Source organism: Mastomys coucha, unplaced genomic scaffold (assembly GCF_008632895.1).
Source record: "Mastomys coucha isolate ucsf_1 unplaced genomic scaffold, UCSF_Mcou_1 pScaffold12, whole genome shotgun sequence".
Taxonomy (NCBI): domain Eukaryota; kingdom Metazoa; phylum Chordata; class Mammalia; order Rodentia; family Muridae; genus Mastomys; species Mastomys coucha.
Window position 1 is genome coordinate 14,352,374 of NW_022196894.1, and position 20,107 is coordinate 14,372,480.

Below are 20,107 nucleotides of genomic sequence, written 5' to 3' on the forward strand. Positions count from 1 at the left end.
AACCACTGAGTCATCTCTCCAGCCCTGTTTATGTCCTTCTTAAAGTCCTCTATCATTATGATAAGATGTGACTTTAAATTAGAGTCTAGCTTTTCGGGTGTATTGGGATATTCAGGACTTGTTGTGGTGGGAGAACTGGGTTCTGAGGATGCCAAGTAGCGTTGTTTTCTGTTGCTTATGTTCTTGCCCCTGCATCTTGCCATTTGGTTATCTGTGGTGTTAGCTGGTTTTGCTGTCTCTCACTGTGGCTTGTCTCTCCCGTAAGCCTGTGTGTCAGCACTCTTGTGAGCCCAGTTCTCTCCGGAAGGAATTTGGGTATGAAGAGCTGTGGCACACAGGGTTAGCTCCGGGGTGCAGATGGAAACTGGAAGCACGTGGTTGATTTTATAATTTAGAATGTAATTGTCAGATGCCTTCCAATGGGTTGTGACCTTTTGTCTTCTTGCTAAAGAGCTCGGGAACCATTTGCATATCTCCTTTATGTTTTGTTGAACAGAGTCACCAGAACATTAACATCTGAATGACATAACCGGTAGTAGATCTTGTGTTCAGTGTTGTTCATGGGTAGATTTTTGGTTGAATGAATGAACCACAGCAAATTAAGCCAGATTATGGAAGACACCAGCAAGCAGAAAGGAAGATACACATGTTGTGTATTAAATGGCCAGCAATGTGAATGTTAAACTAGCATCTTAGAGATGAGACCAGCGTCACTTGGTACAGATGCCGGCTGGGATGCTGTAGAAGCTTGTGGCCAGTCTTTTCTTCTGGAAGTGTAATGCTTTATACAGAGTCCTGGAAGAATTTCGTTCATGGAGCTAGCGAGGTCGTCACACTCTCTGCTTACTTGGATATCCTAAGAGGCCATTGGAACATGGTTATAGCCCTTCTGAGGATTTGATTGTTCTCATTTGTACTCACAGGTCTCAGAGAAGCTCTTTCAGGTATTTCCTCTCTTGTGGATGACAATCTCAACATCCCCCTCCCCCAACTATTAAAATAGGAAAGTAAAGAGGCCCTCAGAGGCTCATATACTTGCATATTGGATCCCCAGTTGGCTGAATTGTTTGGTAAAGGATTAGGAAGTCTAGCCTTTTTGGAGGAGTTGTATCACTAGGGGATGGGGACTTGGGTTTTCAAAATCCCACACCATAACCAGTTAGCTCTCTCTGTGCCTTGAACTTATGGACAAGGATATGAGCTCTCAGCAATGCTGCAGCATCATGCCTGCCTATCTGCTGCCATGCTCCCTGCCATGATGGTCATGGACTCACTGTCTGTCACTGTCTGAAACCATGAGTCTAAAATTAAATGTTTGCTTTTTATAAGTTGCCTTGGTCATGGTATTTTGTTTGTTTGTTTGTTTGGGGTTTTTTGTTTGTTTTTTGTTTTTTGAGACAGGGTTTCTCTGTGTAGCCCTGGTGGTCCTGGAACTCACTCTATAGACCAGGCTGGCCTCAAATTCAGAAGTCCTCCTGTCTCTGCCTCCCAAGTGCTGGGATTAAAGGTGTGCACCACCACTGCCTAGCAGGTCATGGTGTTTTGTAAGAAATACAAAAGTAATTAAGACAGGTGTGTTCAATTTCTTGATTGGGCTTATTTACTCGAGGGTGTGGTATTTGATAATTATACTTAATCTATATGTAGCTTTTGGTTTATTTTTGTTGTTTGTTTTTGTTTGTTTGTTTGGAGACAAGGTCTCGAGTAGTGTCGTCAGGCCTCATGCTTGCTATATAGTTGACTACAGCCTTGAACTTATTCTGAACTGTGCAGTTTTACACCTGCCTCCAACTGCTGGAATTGAACCATAAAACATTAAACAAATGTGTTGAAGAGAACAATGCTGATGCAGCCTCATATAAGCACGTTTCTCTTTCTTATTTTATTCTTATGTGTATATGAGTTTTTTATTGCATGTATATCTGTTCACCACATCCATGTCTGGAAAGCGGCATTGGATTCCCTGGGATTAGAGTTATGGATGGTTGCGAATCACCATGTGGGTGCTAGGAATTGAACTTGGGTCCTCTGTAAGACCAACAAGTGCTCTTATCTGCTGAGCCATCTCTCTAGCTCTCATGTAAGCCCTTTCTACAATTTTATCATCTTGTCTCATATTTCAAATTTTAAGTGGTTTTTGTTTATATGCTTCTTGAGACAAGATTTGAAATCCTTTAAAGTATAAAATAAGGGAAGACTAGCGATGGCTGAGCAGGTAAGAGTGCTTGCTGCTTTTGCTGAGGACATAAATTTGATTCTCAGCACCACATGGCAGCTTACAAGAGTTAGTAACTCCAGTTCTAGAATATCTGGCTTCCTCTTCTGGCCCCTGGGCAGCAGGCATGCAGACAGTGAACCTACATACACACATGCAGGAAAAATACTCATAATAAAAACAGGTAAACCTAAAAAAATCATATAATTATTAATGGCTATAGGATGTCACGATGTTGCCCTGCTTCATTTAGTAGGTAGGATTAAAGGCACATTTCACCACAGGCAGCTTTATCTCATGTTCATGGTAAAGGAAGGTAGGCATTTGTCTCACTTCACATAATGATCAAACTTTGGCTTGATCTTGTTCCACATCCCTCAAAGCTGAAGATAAAATCTAGGCTAATCAGATTGACAGCAGACGAAAAGTTAAGTATGAGGACATGGGAAAACTGCAGCTGCAACTTGGTAGTTGTGCCACCTGCCAGTCAAAATGCCCTTTCTGCTTAATCCCGTGTCATCATAATGTCACTTGCACTGTGGCCTTGGCGTGTACCCTTTGTGAGCTTTTCTAGAGGATCTTGGTGTCTTAGTTACTTCTCTATTGCTGTAGAGCAGCACCATGGCCATGGCAGTTTATAAAGAAAACATTTAATTGGGACTCACAGTTCTGGAGGCTTAAGAGTTCATAACCATCTGGTGGAGATCATAGCAGCAGATGGGCAGGGGTGGTGCTGAGCACCACAAGCATGGGGTGGGGAAGGGAAGGGCAGGAAGAGGGAGAGGGAAAGAGAGAGGGAGAGAGAGAGCATGCTAACTGGGAATAGTGTAGGTTTTTGAAATCTCACCTCAGTCACACCTCCTTTGTTTGTTTGTTTGTTTGTTTGTTTTGTTTTTTCAAGACAGGGTTTCTCTGTATAGCCCTGGCTGTCCTGGAACTTACTCTGTAGACCAGGCTGGCCTCGAACTCAGAAATCTGCCTGCCTCTGCTTCCCAAGTACTGGGATTAAAGGAGTGCGCCATTTCTACCCAGCTCAGCCACACCTCCTAATCCTTCCCAAACAGTTCTACCAACTGGAAATTAAGCATTTGAACATATGAGCCTATGGGGACCACTCTCATTCAAACCACCACATTCTACTCCCTGGCTCACATAGGCTTTTGGCCATATCATGACACAAAATGCATTTAGTCCATCTTTAGAAGTTCATAATCTTTCTGTCTCAAGACTGTTTAAAAGCCAGGTGTGGTAATCTGCCTTTAATCCCAAAATTTGGAGACAGAGGAAGGCAGATCTATATGAGTATACAAAAAAGTATGTAAGATTAGCCTGGTATACATAGTGACTTCCAAGACAGGGGTACATAGAGAGATTACATCTCAAAATAAAATAAAACAAAACACTCTTTCAAAATCTGAAGTCTCTCAGAGACTCAAGGCCATCTCTTACTTGTTTGTTTTTTGTTTTTGTTTTTGTTTTTGTTTTTTGTTTTTTTTGTTTGTTTTTTGAATCTCTTACTTGTAATACCCTGTAAAATAAATTTTAAATTGTATAGTTCTAACATACAATGGCACAGAGTTGGAGTGGCTTTCTGACACACATGCCGGGGTTGGAATGCAGTGCATCTGGGCACTGTACCCAACTCCCACTTCATCCCTCTAATATGGACATGCCAGTAGCTCACAGAGCCTCTGGCAGCACCCAGATGAAGCTAACAAGAAGCTCTTACCGACACATCCAGCAGTTCTAGGGCAGATGATTTGTTGCTCCGTACAGACATAAGGATGCCAACACAGCCGTCACTGCGAATAGGATTCTTGGAAATCTAAGGAAGATGCATACAATATAACACTAGACCTTTTATGGCAGTGTCCATAGTTCCAGCCCTCAGGAGGTAGGAGCAGGAGGATTAACAGTTCCACACTAATTACCAAGTTAAGAGGCCAATCTAGGGGCTGGAGAGATGGCTCAGTGGCTAGGAACACTGGCTTCTCTTCCAGAGGACCTGAGTTCAGTTCCCAGCATCTACATAGTGGGTTTCAACTGTTTGTAACACTAGTCTCAGGGGATGTGATACCTTCTTCTTGCCCCTAAGGGCACCAGGCATACGTGCAAGCAATCCACGTAGGATTCTGGGACTCACTGTGACTTGGTGATCATCTAGCGGGTGGCTGAAAAATGTGGACCCAAGCTAAAAATAGGTCTTGGTTCCAGTGTCACAGGAGGTGAAATTGCTAATGAGCGAAGCTAGGAGTGGGAAGCCAAGGACTATGCAGAGCCAGGTGCACCCATCCCCCATGTCGGAGATACTCCCCTACTTCTCAGCCCCCTGCCCCACACATGTTGGTATAGCTGAGACCTGCTCCGACTCACTTGGCTCCTACCCTTCTGTCTCTGTTATTACTGTGTCAAGCGTTCCCTCTCACCTCCAGCAAACTTGAGGAAAGAAACCTCTGGATACAAAAGGCATGTCTGAACCATGGCCAGTCAGTACCCTTCTCCCACGCCCCCAGCTGATGCAGGGTTCTAGCAAGGACAGGAGTGTTACAGGGGAGAAAAACTAAGGGGCTGTGCTATCTGCCTTCCCCACAATGCAACTTCTGTGAGTCAGAGTAAGGACCACGAGGAGTTGGCACAACAGCTGGAAAAGAGTGGAAGAGAGGAGTCGGAGGTGGGAAGTAGTCACAAGAAGCCAGGAGGCCCCTCCCAGAGAGCATCATCTGGACTCAGGAGCCCATCTGCAGGCTCGAACTTACAATAAGAATCCGCAGCGTCTGGTTGACTTGCAGACCCAACCCCAACTTTAGGGCTCCTGACATGGAGATTCGGTTGTTTCTGCAACAAGAGAGACATATGTATCAGAGTTAAAACATGAGGCCACGGGCTGGAGAGATGGTTCAGCGGTTATGACCACTGACTGCTCTTCCAGAGGTCCTGAGTTCAATTCCCAGCAACCACATGGTGGCTCACAACCATCTGTAATGAGATCTGACTCCCTCTTCTGGTGTGTCTGAAGACAGCTACAGTGTACTTGTATATAGTAAATTAATTAATTAAAAACAAAGAAACCAACAAAAAACCATAAGGCCAGCCTAGGTGCCCAGTGATAGATGGATGGATGAATCAATATACTGTATACACTCAACAGAGTCTATTCAGCCATAAAGGAGAGAGAAGCACTGTGTCATTTGAAGCAAATGGATGGAATGAGGGTAGGGTCATTGTGTTAAGAGAAATAAGCCAGACAGAGAATGAAGAGATCAAGTCAAGTTTTCTCTCATACACAAACACTAACACTAACACTAACAACAACAGCCTGGAAAATGTACTCTAGCAGTTCTTAGAGCTTGGAAAGGACACAAAGAGGAGAAAAGGAAAAATCAATCAATTCAATCAATCAATCAATCAGTGACGGTTGGATGGGGTCAGTGTGCTCTGCAGGCATGTATGGAGCTATCACATCTAACCCTACTAACAATGTTAGAAAGGAAAATATGTCCATATTACAGCTTCCAGTTCACAAGTTCAATGCCCCGGAGTCCCTGCCTGAGTTGCAAATGCATCTGGCAGCCTGGGTTTCTGAGCACAATCCTCCACTCATGTCCACACTCCAGTCAACATCTAAAAGCTCTGTATAATGAATGCCCCATGTGTAGGGCCCTCCCCCGCAGTGGAGATGAGAGGCTGCTCGTAGGCTTTTTGAGCTCATAAGATGCTCCCGTGCATTTTGTGTCAGCTGGCCACACATGCATCACCTCAATAGTGTAAGCTTTGGATTCTGCTTCTCCCTCCCCCTCCAAATTTTTGTCTCTAGAGCCAGGCCCTTACATACCTACATAGTGCTGACTCCTGCCTCTCTCTCTCTCTCTCTCTCTCTCTCTCTCTCTCTCTCTCTCTCTCTTCTCTCTTCTCTCTCTCTTTCTCTCTCTGACAGTCTTATGAATTCCAGGCTAATTTGTAACTCCCTATATAACTGAGGATGACCTGGAACTCTCGATTTTTCCTGTTTCTCCTTCATAAGTGCTGGGTTTGCATGTGTGGAAGACACTGGGATTTGAGACTGGAGAAGCCACTGAGTACTATTTGCACAGATTAGCAGATAGCTCCTGAGGTGTGGGGAGCCGTAAATCTTGAGAGACATTCGCCATGGCAAGATGGCGCCTACTTCCGCTGTTAACGCCTAGTAGACAACTGTTTGCGCATGTGCGTAGAGAAATGTTGGCGCATGTGCGTAGAGTGAAAAAGACGCCATGTCACGGCCCATCCCGGGGCGTTACGTAGGGTAATGAGCGAACAGCCAATCATGAGCAAACACGCCACACTGTGGGCAGATACCCTGCACTGTGGTGTATATAAGCAGTGCGGATTTTGGGTTCGACCCCTTTTTTCACTATAGATGGAGACAAATAAACAGTTGCTGCAGAAGGAACCTAGTGTCCGCGTGTCTTCTTCCCGGCGAGAGGACCACGCGGGCTACACTGAGGGCCTTAGAAAACAGTAATGCTGCAACGCCAGCAGCCACGAAGTCCCAGATCACATTCAGAAAGGAGCAAAGACTTCATCACTGATTGGAATATCTTGGCTAAGAATCTGTGTGTATTAGTTGGGGCTGAAGAATCAGCTGTGGTTGTCAAAGAGGATGGGGCCACTACAGTGAAATCTGTGCTCATTGGGCAATAGGGTGCTGATCCCTGGGGGTAAAGAATCAGCTACAATGATAGATCAGCTGGGCATAGTGGCATATGCCTCTAATCCCACCACTTGGGAGGTAGAGGCAGGTAGATCTCTGTGAATTCAAGGCCATCCTGGTTTACACAGCAAGTTCCAGGACAGCCAAGACTATACAATAACACCTCCCCCCACAAAAAAAACCAACCAAACAACCAACAAAACAAAAACAAAGGAGTAAATAAGCAAGCAAACAAACAAAAAGATTAGCATGGCTGAGATAAGACCTTCTGTGCTTCAGAGACAAAAGGGAAATATTCTCTCAGGTTCAGCACCAGAAGCTGATAGGCTACACCTCAAGTAGCAGAACTTGGCAGTGTCAGAAGTGGAGTCCATGCAGTATTGGCTTTGAAGGCATGGTAGATGCTTGATTGAAAACATCCTGCAGAGCGGTTGAGGCTTCCCGCCTTGTGTTCAGAGTCCCTGCGGTGAGGCCCATGGGGACCACTGATGAATGTGAGGTCTTGGGTGCAGTGAGACCTCAGGATATTTGAAATGTCTGGACTGTGATGTCTACCGAGGAGAGATGCAGGTACTGTGTGGAGTCAGCCTAGGAAGAGAGCTGTGTGTGCTGCAGATGGCAAAGCTGCAGAGACGGGGCTGCCTAAGCTCTCTGGAGCCTAGTAGATTATGAGCCTCAGATGCTGGATATGGCCTCAGGATTGCCTTAACACCACTGGACTTTATTTTTGCTTAGCTGTGATTGTTTTTAATTCCTCTGTTCTTCCCAACTTAGAATAAGAATGTTTAAGTATGTAACTTGCTTTTGATTTTATAGGAATCTAGTTACAGACTCTGAATTTTTAAAGTTTTTGTTTGTTTGTTTGTTTTTGTTTGTTTTTGTTTTTTAATTTTTCTTCAAGACAGGGTTTCTCTGTGTAGCCCTGGATGTCCTGGAACTCACTCTGTAGACCAGGCTGGCCTCAAACTCAGAAATCCGCCTGCCTCTGCCTCCCAAGTGCTGGGATTAAAGCCGTGTGCCACCACCGCCCAGCGTTTTGTTGTTGTTGTTGTTAATTTTTAAAATTATGTTTGAGTGCAAGTACCCTGGAGCAGCCCTGCTCTTGGCCGTGCATGTGATGAGATTCTCTGAAATGCCAACCATAACCTGTGTTGCAAGCTGAATAAACTGGTCCTCTAAAGCTGCTTTTTATCAGAGTGTTTCACTACAGCAACAGAAACAAAACCAGAAGTAAGATACCAGTCCTAGTCCGTATGATGCTGGGACATGAATCCACAGCCTTCATACATGCTAGATAAGACCCAGCCAACTGAGCTGCATCCCAAGCCCCCAAGCAACAACCTTGAAAGAGAAGGACAGAGCTGAGTGGTGTAGGATTGCTGCTCAAGCCACAGGACGTGTTGTGAACAGCAGCCAGATCAGTTCTCGTAGCCCTAACAGCCCCTGCGCTAATGTACACAGCAAGAACCGGTGTTTCTCACCTCATATTTAGTTCTTCTAAGACATTGTTGACCCTGAGGGCCTCACCTATTGCACAGGCGCCAGAGTCTCCAAAGCCATTATGAGAGATGTCTAGGACCTTCAAGAATATATTTGCCTAGAACACAAAGGGTAAAGACATGAGCTTGAGTCTGATGGTGCAGAAAGCAACAGAGCCAGGGCCAGAGCCAGGACCAGGGCCTGAGCTTAGGGGAGTCTGAGCAGCATCAGAGCTCAGGGGAGTCTGAGCAGTGACTAAGGACAGAGAACAGAGGTCCTGAAACAGAGTTAGTAAGAACTCTCAGGCCAAACAACTTGAAGATCAGCAGAGGGTGACAGGCCGGCTGTGGATACTTCTCAGAGATGAGGTGCAGTGACCAGATCCTCCTCTATGGGAAAATGCCCACGGCAGGCATCCTGGGCCACAGAGACAGCATGGGCCCATTAACTTGGTGACAGGGTGCTATATGAAGCCTGTGATGGGGCCAGGAACCCCAGCAGTCAGGCCCTGTAGGAGGAGAAGGCAGTGACTGTTATTTCCTAAGGTCCTTGTCACTGCGCACAATGAAGATGCCTTAGGAAACCCTGGCAGGGCTTGATCAATACATTTTCAAGGTCTGTAAACTTGCAGGGAAGCAATGAGAGGGGTGTGGGAAAGCATCAGCATGTGGAAACAGGGATGTCACCAGACGGCACAGGTGTCCCCTACAGCGGAGTGTGATTTCCAGAGGAGGCAGCTGACATTTATCTGTGGACCCTTTAGGAAATGAGATGAGAGTCAGTGCAGTGTATTATCATTAAATGGGGAGCAGGGAAAGAGGTCATCAAAGATGCCCACGTTCGCCACACTGAAAAGGGCTAAAGGTCATTTCTGAAGAGTTATAACATCAAGACCTGGCTCAGGGGAATCCTTCCAAAGGACAGGCAGGGCTGACTGGGTGAGTGTCTCATACCTCCAGGCCTCTGGCAAATGCAATGGCTCCCAGGCCTCGAAGGTGATTCCAACTCAGGTTAAGCTCTGTGAGTCCTGTGTTTTCTGCCACGGCAGGTCCAAGTATCTCTCCTGAGGAGCACCAAGAGATTTTATAACAACAACAACAACAACAAAAACCAACCAAACAAACAAAAAAACCCACCACCATCACAACAACAAGTTCAAAAAGTGACCTGATACTCGCCATGTACCGGAACTTCAGTTGTGTAGGTGGATCACAAAATCCAGTGTATACCTAGATTACCTTCAAGGAACTTGTGTGCGTGTGTGCATGTGTGCATGCGTGTGTGCGTGCATGTGTGTGCGTTTGTGTGTTTAGGGTCTTTTCCTACAACATAGACAAGTCTAGAACTCACTCTGCACCCAGACTGGCCTTGAACTCCCGACTGTCTTATTGTTATCCTCATTGTGCCGACAATACACACAAGAGGCACTATGCCCAGCAAAGAATCCACGTGTGATTGGGAAGGTATGAATTTAAACTAATGAGATTTCAGCTATTCTAATCTACAAACAAAAAAGTGTAGAGATGCAGTGGTCGGGTTGGTGGGGTCTGGAAGTGAGGATAGAACAGGTAACCCAGAATCAAGAGATCCACACGTATGCACACGTGGTGGAGAGAGAAGGAAAAGCAGCTGCGTTGATGCTGGAGTTGGGGAGAAGCAGGAATAAGCAGGTGCACCAAGACAGGAAGTAAGAGAGAGACACTTGAGGGAGTTGATGCTAAGCCAGGTGCTCAGGTGTCCCTCTATGTGTAGTTGAGGGCCCCCCTCCAGTCCCACGGAGGCTGGCAAGATTCCTATTGGCTGGGTAGCACCAGCTGAGACAGAGCTCTCCAAGTTAGGAGCTGCTAAAGGAAGTGGGTGGAGCCATAAGAGATCCCTAGCATGGGCAGGGGTGCACCTTACAGCCAGCTTTCCATTCTGTTAGCACTGGTGGGTGTGACTTGCTTCCAGTTCTCCACAGCCGCAGCTCCATCCATGTCCCACTCTGGTTCTCCATGTTGGTACCCTGTTCTCCAGCTGGCCAGCCATGTCTCAGACTCATAACCTGGGTTTGCAGACTTTGTCGAAGCTGGGTGGGCCCCCTCAGAAGCCATGTTTACTGTTGTCCTGTCTTTCCATACTAATCTAGCCTTGTGAGCCCTAAGGCCTCCCCAGCTCTGATCTTACTTTGCCTGGCTGATGTCTGTGGCCAGAGTGGAGTCCCTTGGAAATAAAATTTGACCTCTTCTCATCATCTTGGCTTCTAGAAAAGAGAAGCTGGTTTGAAGTGCTCAGAGAGACTGGGTGTAGTGGTCCACTCCTATTATCCAAACATACAGAAGGCTGAGGCCAGTCTGAATGCTATAGTGAATTCCAAGCTATCCTGAGCAGCATAGTGAGACCTGGCTTCAAAAACTAAAACAAATTGAACTAGATCAAACTATGGAAAGATGTGTGCACATGCACTCGTGTGTCTAGACAGAGTGCTTCCAGCCACCTGCATGGCTAGCACATGCCACAGCAGACATATTAGCATGTCAACTGACACCTCTAGGTTCTCAGATACAGGATACCTTTCCTGTACACTGCTACAGCTGGGAGAGGGCAACAGGTATTCTCTAGCCCCTCTTCTACTGAACAGCTGGAGGGTGAGGCTCACTCTTCTACTGGTAATGGCAACACTTTACCTGAGACCCACCCATCAATCATTCTGTGAGGCCCACACCTGAGGTAGGTTCTCTATTGGCACAAATCGTGGGTGATTGAGGCTCAAGCCCCTTCACTGCTCAGTAACAGCCTCAGATCCCTGTTACTTTCCCTCTTCACTTCAGTCATCAGACTTCTGGCAGCCTCTGCTTGGGGGCTAACACCTGGGAGCTAAGACAGATGCTCTCTGTTGACTGTTTGTCTTTGAAGAAGCCACCTGAGCACGCCCACCACCTGAGCATGCTCACCACCTGATCACGCCCACTGCCTGAGTAAGCCAGCCCCCTGAAGATCTTCTGAACCTAGGGACTTTGGCACCTGAACTTTCTTTGTAGTGTAATCTAGAGACTTGTTTTCGGTTTCTCCTGTGACTATAAAAAACCCTGGTTTATTCTGAGTAAAGTGGAGCCTTGATTGGGACGCAACTTGGCTTCGTGTTTTCTCTTTGCATTTCAAACCGTTTATTTCAGGTCCTTTATTCCCTCCTGGCTGAGAAGAACCCAGTGCGTGAAACTGCGGGCAGTTTCAGGTCCCCACTTGGAGAAACAAAACAGTCTGTCCTTTCTTCCCTGCATACTGTCATAGGACTTCAGATTCCAGCCCACTGCCTATTCTATTCCCACTGCCTCTGTGTCACTTGCCTACTCTAGTTTGTAACTTATATAATAAGCCACCCTAAAAGTCCTCTAGTGCTGTAAAGGCTTGCTCCCTGTGGCTGCCGAGATGACTCATGCTCCCTGGGCTACCCAAGTGACTCAGCACTGGCTTCTCTTGCAGTGGATCCAGGCTTGATTCCCAGCACCCACATGCTGGCTAGTGGCTGACTGACAGCTGACCAACTTCAGTTTCAGGGGATGTGATGCCCTCTTCTGGCCTCCATGTAAACTGACACATGCAGTACACAGACATACATGCAAGCCAACACTCATATGCATGGAATACAATTAAAGTCTTTTCTAAAAAGCTTGGTCCTCAATATTGGGATGTGGCAGATGAAAATATCTAAAGTCTTAGGGCACCAGGGGTTCCCCTCAGGAGATCGTGTGACCCCAGTCTCTTCCCTTTCGCCAGCTGAATGGCTCTTCTCTAATGTTGGCTCAGCCACAGGCCAAACCATCGAAAGTTGAACTCTCCAAAGCTATGAGCCACAAATGCATTATTTCCCTTTATAAGGCGGTTGCCTGCGATATTCATTAAAGTAGCAGCAAGCTGGCTACTTAGTTCTCAAGCCCCAGAGACATAGCCACGGTTCATCAGAACTGACGTGAGCTGCCCCTTTACTCCCACAGACTTTCCACAATGATTTTCTTAGAAGACAATTGGATTTTGCAGGTAAACCCCAGAGCCAAGGTTAGCGCCGCTCCACTGATTGTCTAAGCAGCTTGGGACAGACCAGAAATTCCAAAGCTCCTGTTAGACAGTTGTTCTGGTGTATCCACTGCAATGATCTAAGAATTTCTCTTAGGTGCCAGAGAAGTGTCTGAGCAGCTAAAAGCACCAGCTGTTCCTCAAGAGGACCCGAGTTCAGTTCCCAGCATCCACATTTGCTGGCTCATGACCATCTGCTACTCCTACTGCATAGGATGGGATGTCCTAGCCTCCACAGGCACCCACCTCTCTCTCTCTCTCTCTCTCTCTCTCTCTCTCTCTCTCTCTCTCTCTCTCTCTCTCTGTGTGTGTGTGTGTGTGTGTGTCTCTGTGTCTGTCTGTCTCTGTCTCTCTCTTCCTCTATCTCTCTCTGTCTCTGTGTCTGTCTGTCTCTGTCTCTCTCTTCCTCTATCTCTCTCTGTCTCTGTCTCTCTGTCTCTCTGTGTCTCTGTCTCTGTCTGTCTCTGTCTCTTTCTCTCTGTCTCTGTCTCTCTGTCTCTCTGTCTCTCTTTCTCTCTCTCTCTCTCTCTCTCTCTCTCTGTCTCTCTCTCTCTCACACACACACATACACACACGTGTTTAAAAAGAAGAATTTTGCTTCAGCGGATCCAGGGCCTGAGTGGCCCTTTCATGTTACCAGGCTGCCTCCAAGTCTCTAGGCTCAACTGATCTTCCGTGTAGTTGAACTTACAGGTATGCCAGGCTCTGATTTGCATAGCTGATTGCACATGAGTGACACAGGTGGGTATTTATATTCTTAGCACAGCATCCAGCCCGTGCAGAAGATGACTGGATCAAGGCAGCCTTCCCACATCTTCCCTAGCACTTAGCTCCTCCCCGCCCATTACTGGTGACTGAGCCCAAGATCTCACACACATAGAACAAGTACCTTACCACTGAGATATACTACAAGCCCTTTTGAAAAAGAACTTGAGATGAGACCTCCATACTTTCTGCCATGATTTGTAGGCATATAGTCTCTGCTTCCTTTGCAAAGCATTGTCTGGTCATTCTCCCCTAGACCACAGCCCAACCACACCGGTGCTTAGCCATCTAAGAAACAGGTCTGCATGATAAGAGTTCATCAGCTTCATGATCTTGCCATGACTCCTTTCTACCCAAGGCACAGATTTCTGCTTAAACTTCTGCCCCTTTATAGCAGGTGGATCCCTTATTTTCTAGAATCATATGTTTTTGGTTTTTGTTTTTATGAAGGTCACTAATTACTGAGAATGGTCTTGTTAGAGTATGTTTCTTGCAGTCAGGAACTTTGTTTTGTTCATAGATATATTCCTCACAGTAGAGGGCAGTGAGATATGCCTGGAATTAATTGAATTCTGTGGATGGAGTGGAAGAACAGACAGAGGAACTTACGGTGAGCAGAAACCAGCACTTACATATTCTCAGACAGAAGCTGGGTGCGGTCCTGACCATTCCCTTCCCCTGCCACCAGGGGGCGATATGTACTCATGACCCATGACTGCCCAGACCTTGTTACCTGCCAGGTCATTGAGCTGATTATAGCTGAGGTCTAGAGATTTCAGGCCCGTGTGACGCAGCAGAAGAGCAGCGAGGTGCTGGGCTGCCTGTTCCTCCAGCCTGTTCCCTTGCAGCTGCATCTTCTGAACAGTTGGGTTTAAGGCAAGGGCAGTGCAGATCGCCTGGAGTCCTGCAGCTCCAATCTGATTCTCTGACAGGTCCACATCTGAGGGCAGCAGCACTGCCTGGTCAGTGGGACCTGCAGCCAGGTACCACTCCCTTTCACTTTCTTACATCTCATAAACCTCCAGGCCTGAGGGAAAGGAGGGGCTTTGCAATCTGACTTATCTGGGGGCAGCATGGTGACAGCTTTGCCACCCATTGGCTGGGTCACCTTGGATCTATGGTCTCCCCACCCCATGATTGTCTGTAAAGAATGCTGTGGTGGCAGGTCAGCTACTCTGTGATGGTTGATGTAACAGCATAACCCCCCTGTCCTATTGCTAGGGACTGGTGGTGTAAGCTCAGATGTCCACTGGGGTCCACTTCTGTCATTTCCTTTGAAGTTTGCCACAGCCCAGAGAGCAAAGTAGCTCTACAGTGATCATTCTACAGTGAAAATAGGCTCAGTGATTGCGTTGTCTGCCTGGGTCAGCTTGTGCTTCATTGGCAGAGCTGGAAGCAGTCTCAACCAGCCCCAACCTTGCCCTTCCAGTTCTCCCTCGTGCAGCTCCTGCTTCTCTGTGCTCTCCTGCCCTGCCCTCAGACACTGGGATTCTACCACATGCATGGACGGGAGGGTGCTCACCAGGGGAGAGGACAGTGAGAGCAATGGAGAGGGTCAGGCAAAGAGCAGCTCAGCGTTGGCTAACCCCTCAGACTCAGCCCACACTTCCCTCCTCATCTCCTAGCAACATCTCAAGAAAGAAGGCCTGGGGAGGGAGCCACTTCCCTGGGAAAGAGGGGTCCTAAGCTTGCCTGCTTCTCAGACTCAGCAGCCCAGCACTGCCTACCAGAGATAATGCTGTTCTTACGAAGGACATCAGCCAGAGCCTCTGCTCCAGCACCACAGAGCCCATTGTCCCGAAGATCCAGACGTTTGATGTAGATATTAGAGGTCAACACGGAAGCCAAAGCCCGGACCCCCTGGAACAGAGCAGAGAGATATGAGGGGCAGAGGAACTCAGTGGCCTGAGGGGGCCTGGTCCTTCCCTGGGCTGAGATGCAGCTGGCCATGGTTTCAGTTTAAATCCCCAGAGCTCCTACCTCCTCCAGGGAACCTTGGCTTCTCCCTCTAGGTGCTGCCCAATCTCACTTCCTGGAGCCTTCCTACAATTCCACCCACATCTCTGTCACAGCCTCCACTCTGTCTCACAGGCATGGGCGACAGGATTTGTGTGGCACAGACAGCTATGAGTGTCTGAGATAGAATTCAGGACAAGAGGGCCACTATCTCCCACATCATTCCTGCCAAGTGTGGTTCCCGTGTCCCTCAACAGATACCTGGGGCCCCAGGCCACGGTGAGGAAGGTTCAATTCAGAGGCACTCCCTTGGCGCAGAAGACAAGAAACTGGCACAACACTATTGGCCTGGCAAGACTCCAGATAGAGGGTAGCCATGACCCGTTCTCCAAACCCATGGGTGCCTAGCAGTAGATGGGAGACAAAGGAGGAACTAATCACTGGCACAGCCTGGACCCTTTCCTGCCCTTGCCATTTCTTCCTGCTCTGGTGGCTACTGTGCCCATATTCCAGATGTGGACCTCCAGGCTAAAAATAAACTAAGTCTTTTCTCAAAGCCACCAAGCTAGTCAGAACCAAAAGGAGCATTTCCTAATGCTGAAGTGTTTGCTCCCTTGCCCCACTGTGTCAAGTTATCACAGATCGCCTCTCCAAACACACACACACACACACACATCACCACCACCACCATCACCACCACCACCAAAGTCGGCCTCCAGCTTGCTAGTTAAGGACAACCTCGAGCTCGAGGCGTCAACCGTGCTAGGTAAGTACCCGACAAACGGAGCTACATTCCCAGCCTACAGGTCTATATAAACACCTTGGGAGCAGAGGGCTGGAAACAATTCTAAATTCAGTCAATCCATTAACTAGGTTTTTCCTATAGGTTGGAACACCCAGCTCCGAACTCTTCCAGTGTGGGACACAACTGCCTGTCAGGGTGTTTGATTTACATGTTTTCCAGAAGACAGTTCTAAATGTTGGGCCTCTTCATTCCTCCAGGGGCAAGGGCTTAAGGAGTATCAGCCACTGAAACTGGGGAATGCGCCCCCACAAAAGGGTACCGTTCGGTTCCAGCTGCCCTCCCACCACTTCCGCGGGAACATCCTCAAGTGAGAAGTCCAATCAGGACCCCATGGCGGAGGATGAGGCACCTTCTGTTTCCAGAGTAGAGTGTGAATCTGCAGTCCAGGACCTCTTGGCCTCCAGGGTCTCTGCCTGAGGCCCAGTGGCTGCAGCTTCTCCCTCTTGATCTTCATTCTTCTGAACCTCCTCACAGGGACCCTTCATGTTTACTCTCACTACCCAGTCCAGGACACAGACGCGGAGAGCACACAGCTCACAACCTGGAACTCTTCCCAGGGATGTGGGCGGTCCTTCTGGCCTCCTTGACCAATCGAATCTGATCTACGGACAACAGGTGGTCTCTGGGGCCAGTAACGGTGCCCACCCCTCCCATCCTGCAGTAGTCCTGGGAACCGGGTCTTGTTTGCAGAAGAAACACAAGAAACACAACCTTGGCACGCTCTTTCCCAGAGCCGACTACCGTACACACCGTTGCTATGCACGGGGGTAGTCACGTCCTTCATGTTCCTTTTACAGACTTTTCCAATCTGACTCCAGAACTAGTGTTTTAGTTACTGCACTTGGAGCAGAAGGCGGCTCTACGGAAGACCTGTAGCCTAGCAATAGTTTTTCTCTGGGGCCACAGCTATGCGGTCACTGCCTGAGAGTCTCAGCTTTCTCTCAAGATCTAGACGTCGCTATGCTGCTGCGCCAGCAGGGGTTTTTCAAACCCAACTTGTACTCTTTGGAATCTGCAAGTTTGAGTTCAGAGCCCCCTTCTCTGGGCTTCTGTTACCGACTGCCCACCCTATAAGAAAGCAGAGTGGGTGGGTAGGGACTGGTCTATTCCTCTCTGTATGCATAGGGTCCAATCCGGGGACTCTGGACAGGAGGGGTGGGGCACTACCTCAGCTGGGGTTTGGGACTGAGGCAGGAGCCAGATCCTGCTGAATTTGAGATGTCCCTTTAATAACACTGGCTTGAATCCCATGCATGGCTGCTTGGCCGCCAGTTCAGCTGCGGCTGAAGTTGCCTGCTGACTCACGCAGTTGCAGCCAGCAGGAACTGGGAACATGGCTTCTGCAGCCGCAGCAGCACTCGTGAGCTGGGGATTTCTGGATTACAAGACAGAGAAATATGTGCTGACCAGGAACTGTTGGGTGGGCGTCTCCCAGAGGCTTCTGCAGCTGGGAGTGGTAGCCTACGTGATAGGGTAAGAACCGCTCCTGGCCAGGCTCCTGAGCCTGCTGTTGGGGGGGGGGGGGGTCTTGCTGGCCGAAGGCTAAAAGTGGGCTTTTTAGAACCCCAGCAGATGGGAAATGGGAATGGGGGTGAGAGGTAGTCAGAAGGGATTTTAGTCCATTCAGAGAACGGCAGAAGCCATTCGCCCACATAAGGAATTTTGTCTCCAGCTTCATCTCTGACTCTGTGAGCATCTGCAGTTCTCCTGCCCTGAGGTACCTTGATATGGCAGGAGACAGTAATTCTCTGAGCAACACAGCACTAAACCTCTCAGAGAGACCACCAGCCGGATGTCTGAAAAGTCTTTGAGAAGGGAGCTGGATTTGCTGAGTGTGTAAAGGCATTGGCTGTGAAAAGTGGCCATGGTGGGCAGTTCCATCTGAGAGCTCCACCTGCAAGAGGAGCAGCTAGACAGAGGATGGAGGCCTCCATGCTGGTTCTCGTGTGTGGGCTCAGCTACTCCTTTCTCACCTGGACATTACACTATCCATCATCCTCTCCCTAGGTGGGCCCTCTTGGCCAAAAAAGGCTACCAGGAACGGGACTTGGACCCCCAGATTTCTGTCATCACCAAACTCAAGGGGGTTTCTGTAACCCAGGTTAAGGAGCTGGAGAACCGGCTGTGGGATGTGGCTGACTTTGTGAAGCCATCACAGGTAGGTCCCCAGTGCTGCTGCAGGAGGCCAGAGTCCTTTAGCCACCACCAACAGCCGCACAGCTGCCAGGCATGACAGACATAGGATGCTAGAGGGCGGGTGAAAAGCCTGGGAAAGGCCTCTCCGAAGGGTCTGGAGTCAATTTGAGAAAACAGCTTTCAGGGGTGTATAGCTTCCCAAGTCAAGAAGCCAGTGCCTGCGGAACTTCCTTTAAAAGGAGGGTTAGAGATGCGGCTCACTGGCAGTAGGGCTTGCCTGGCACACATCGCTTCCTAGCTTCAAAGCTAGTGCCACAAAACAAACCAAAACCAAAAACAAAAATACCTACCACCCACCCCACCCACCCAGCACCCACACAGAGATATCTGAGAAGGAATGAAGTATCTTAGGTTCACGATTTATGCTTGGAAGTGAAACATGGGGGATGGGAGCTCAGAGCTTGAGCTTGCTGAAGTCCCCTTGTCATCACTTAGGGATTCTTGGGTCAAGTTCATTTTTTTCCACTGATGAAAGAGTTAAAAAGCAGAGACTGGAGAGATGGCTCAGTTATTGAGAACACTGGCTGCTCTTGCAGAAAATACAGGTTCTGTTCCTAGAGCCCACATAGTAGCTCACAGCTTTCTGTCATTCCAGTTCCAGGAGATTCTATGCTGTCTTCTGGCCTCTGAGGGCCTCAGGCACATACACAGCACACACACACACACACACACACACACACACACACACACACACATTAAATAATTAAATAAAACTGCTCAGTTGGAAGGTGGTGACACATGCCTGTAATCCCAGCACTCAAGAGGCAGAGGTAGGTAGAGCTCTGAGTTTCAAGGACAGCTTGGTCTACACAGCAAGTTCCAGGACAGCCAGGCTACACAGAGAAAACCTGTCTTGAAAAAAAAAAAAAAGCAAAAAAAAAAAAAATGCTCAAAAATAGAATGAAAAGGCAAGAAATAAGTCACAGTCACAGCAAATCCACGTCTCATGAAGAGTGAGAGTGCACACACCCACACACACGTCTCATGAAGAGTGAGAGTGCACACGTCCCACACACACGTCTCATGAAGAGTGAGAGTGCACACATCCCACACACACGTCTCATGAAGAGTGAGAGTGCACACGTCCCACACACAAAGACAGACTTCCCACCAGAGGGAAGGGAATTTAGAAACCCAAATCCATTCTCCCTTGGAGGGCTGCTGGTTTTAAATACCTGTGGTGGCATAGCATGGATGCCTCTGTCCCTGAATTTTGGATTATCAGCTTAAAAGAAGAAAGCTGATAGGTTCAGAGGTTCATGCAAGCTGAGTCATGCTCAGGACCAGCCTTGAACATAACTGGACTGGTCTAGACTATTCCTCCAGAAGGGATCCTTCTGGCAGGACAAAAGAAAACAAAAAAGGTCACCAAGCCTTTGTCTTGGAGAGAGGTAGTGAGAAAGAGGCCAGGCCTGTGGTTTATGCACCACCCCTTTCCCTGTCTTTGTCTGTCACAGTGCAATCTGATCCCTTTCACCTTTCACTCATGTGCCCCTCCTTGTCCCTCTTAGGGAACATTTCTTCTCACTCCACCTTGATAGTTTAGCCCCAGTTACCAGCTGTTATGTGACATTTCCTGAGGAGACTTAAACAAATGTCTGTATACCCCAGATAGGGGGCACCAACAATGAACCAATTCCATTCCAAATTAGTTCTGTGAACCAGTGACTAATTGTGGTTCCCTGTAGGCATAAATGAGGGGTCCTTACAGGAGCACGGGTGACTCAGGCAGCTGCATCACCTGTTGGCTCCAGGTGGCAGTAGCTTTCTGTGGGAGCACGCTTGCTCTCATGTTCTCTCTCTCTCTCTCTCTCTCTCTCTCTCTCTCTCTCTCTCTCTCACACACACACACACACACACACCAGTTGTCTTCCTCTCTCATTCTCTCTCTCTCTCTCTCTCTCTCTCTCTCACATACACACACACACACACACACACACACACACAC

General features: G+C 48.0%; 2 protein-coding genes across 3 annotated transcripts in view; one reads left to right on the top strand and one right to left on the bottom strand.

Moving 5' to 3' along the window:
- Nucleotides 1-207: 207 nt before the first annotated feature.
- Nucleotides 208-16,469, bottom strand: Lrrc74b (leucine rich repeat containing 74B). The gene is made up of 9 exons (XM_031364631.1): nucleotides 16,313-16,469; nucleotides 15,420-15,562; nucleotides 14,930-15,062; nucleotides 13,936-14,142; nucleotides 9,338-9,447; nucleotides 8,387-8,502; nucleotides 4,972-5,050; nucleotides 3,945-4,040; nucleotides 208-856 (listed from the first exon to the last, which is right to left on the bottom strand). The coding sequence occupies exons 1-9, from the start codon at nucleotides 16,446-16,448 to the stop codon at nucleotides 680-682; spliced, it is 1,197 nt and encodes a 398-aa protein (XP_031220491.1). The 5' UTR covers nucleotides 16,449-16,469; the 3' UTR covers nucleotides 208-679.
- Nucleotides 16,470-17,137: 668 nt separating this feature from the next.
- The window catches only part of P2rx6 (purinergic receptor P2X 6), an 11,863-nt gene continuing 8,893 nt past the window's right edge, over nucleotides 17,138-20,107 (top strand). The window contains exons 1-2 of one of the 2 annotated variants that reach the window (XM_031363286.1): nucleotides 17,138-17,436; nucleotides 17,971-18,121. In XM_031363286.1, the coding sequence (XP_031219146.1) occupies nucleotides 17,297-17,436; nucleotides 17,971-18,121 (291 nt within the window). In that variant the 5' untranslated portion in view covers nucleotides 17,138-17,296. The remainder of the gene's footprint in view (nucleotides 17,437-17,970; nucleotides 18,122-20,107) is intronic. The other variant, XM_031363288.1, reaches the window with a different exon arrangement.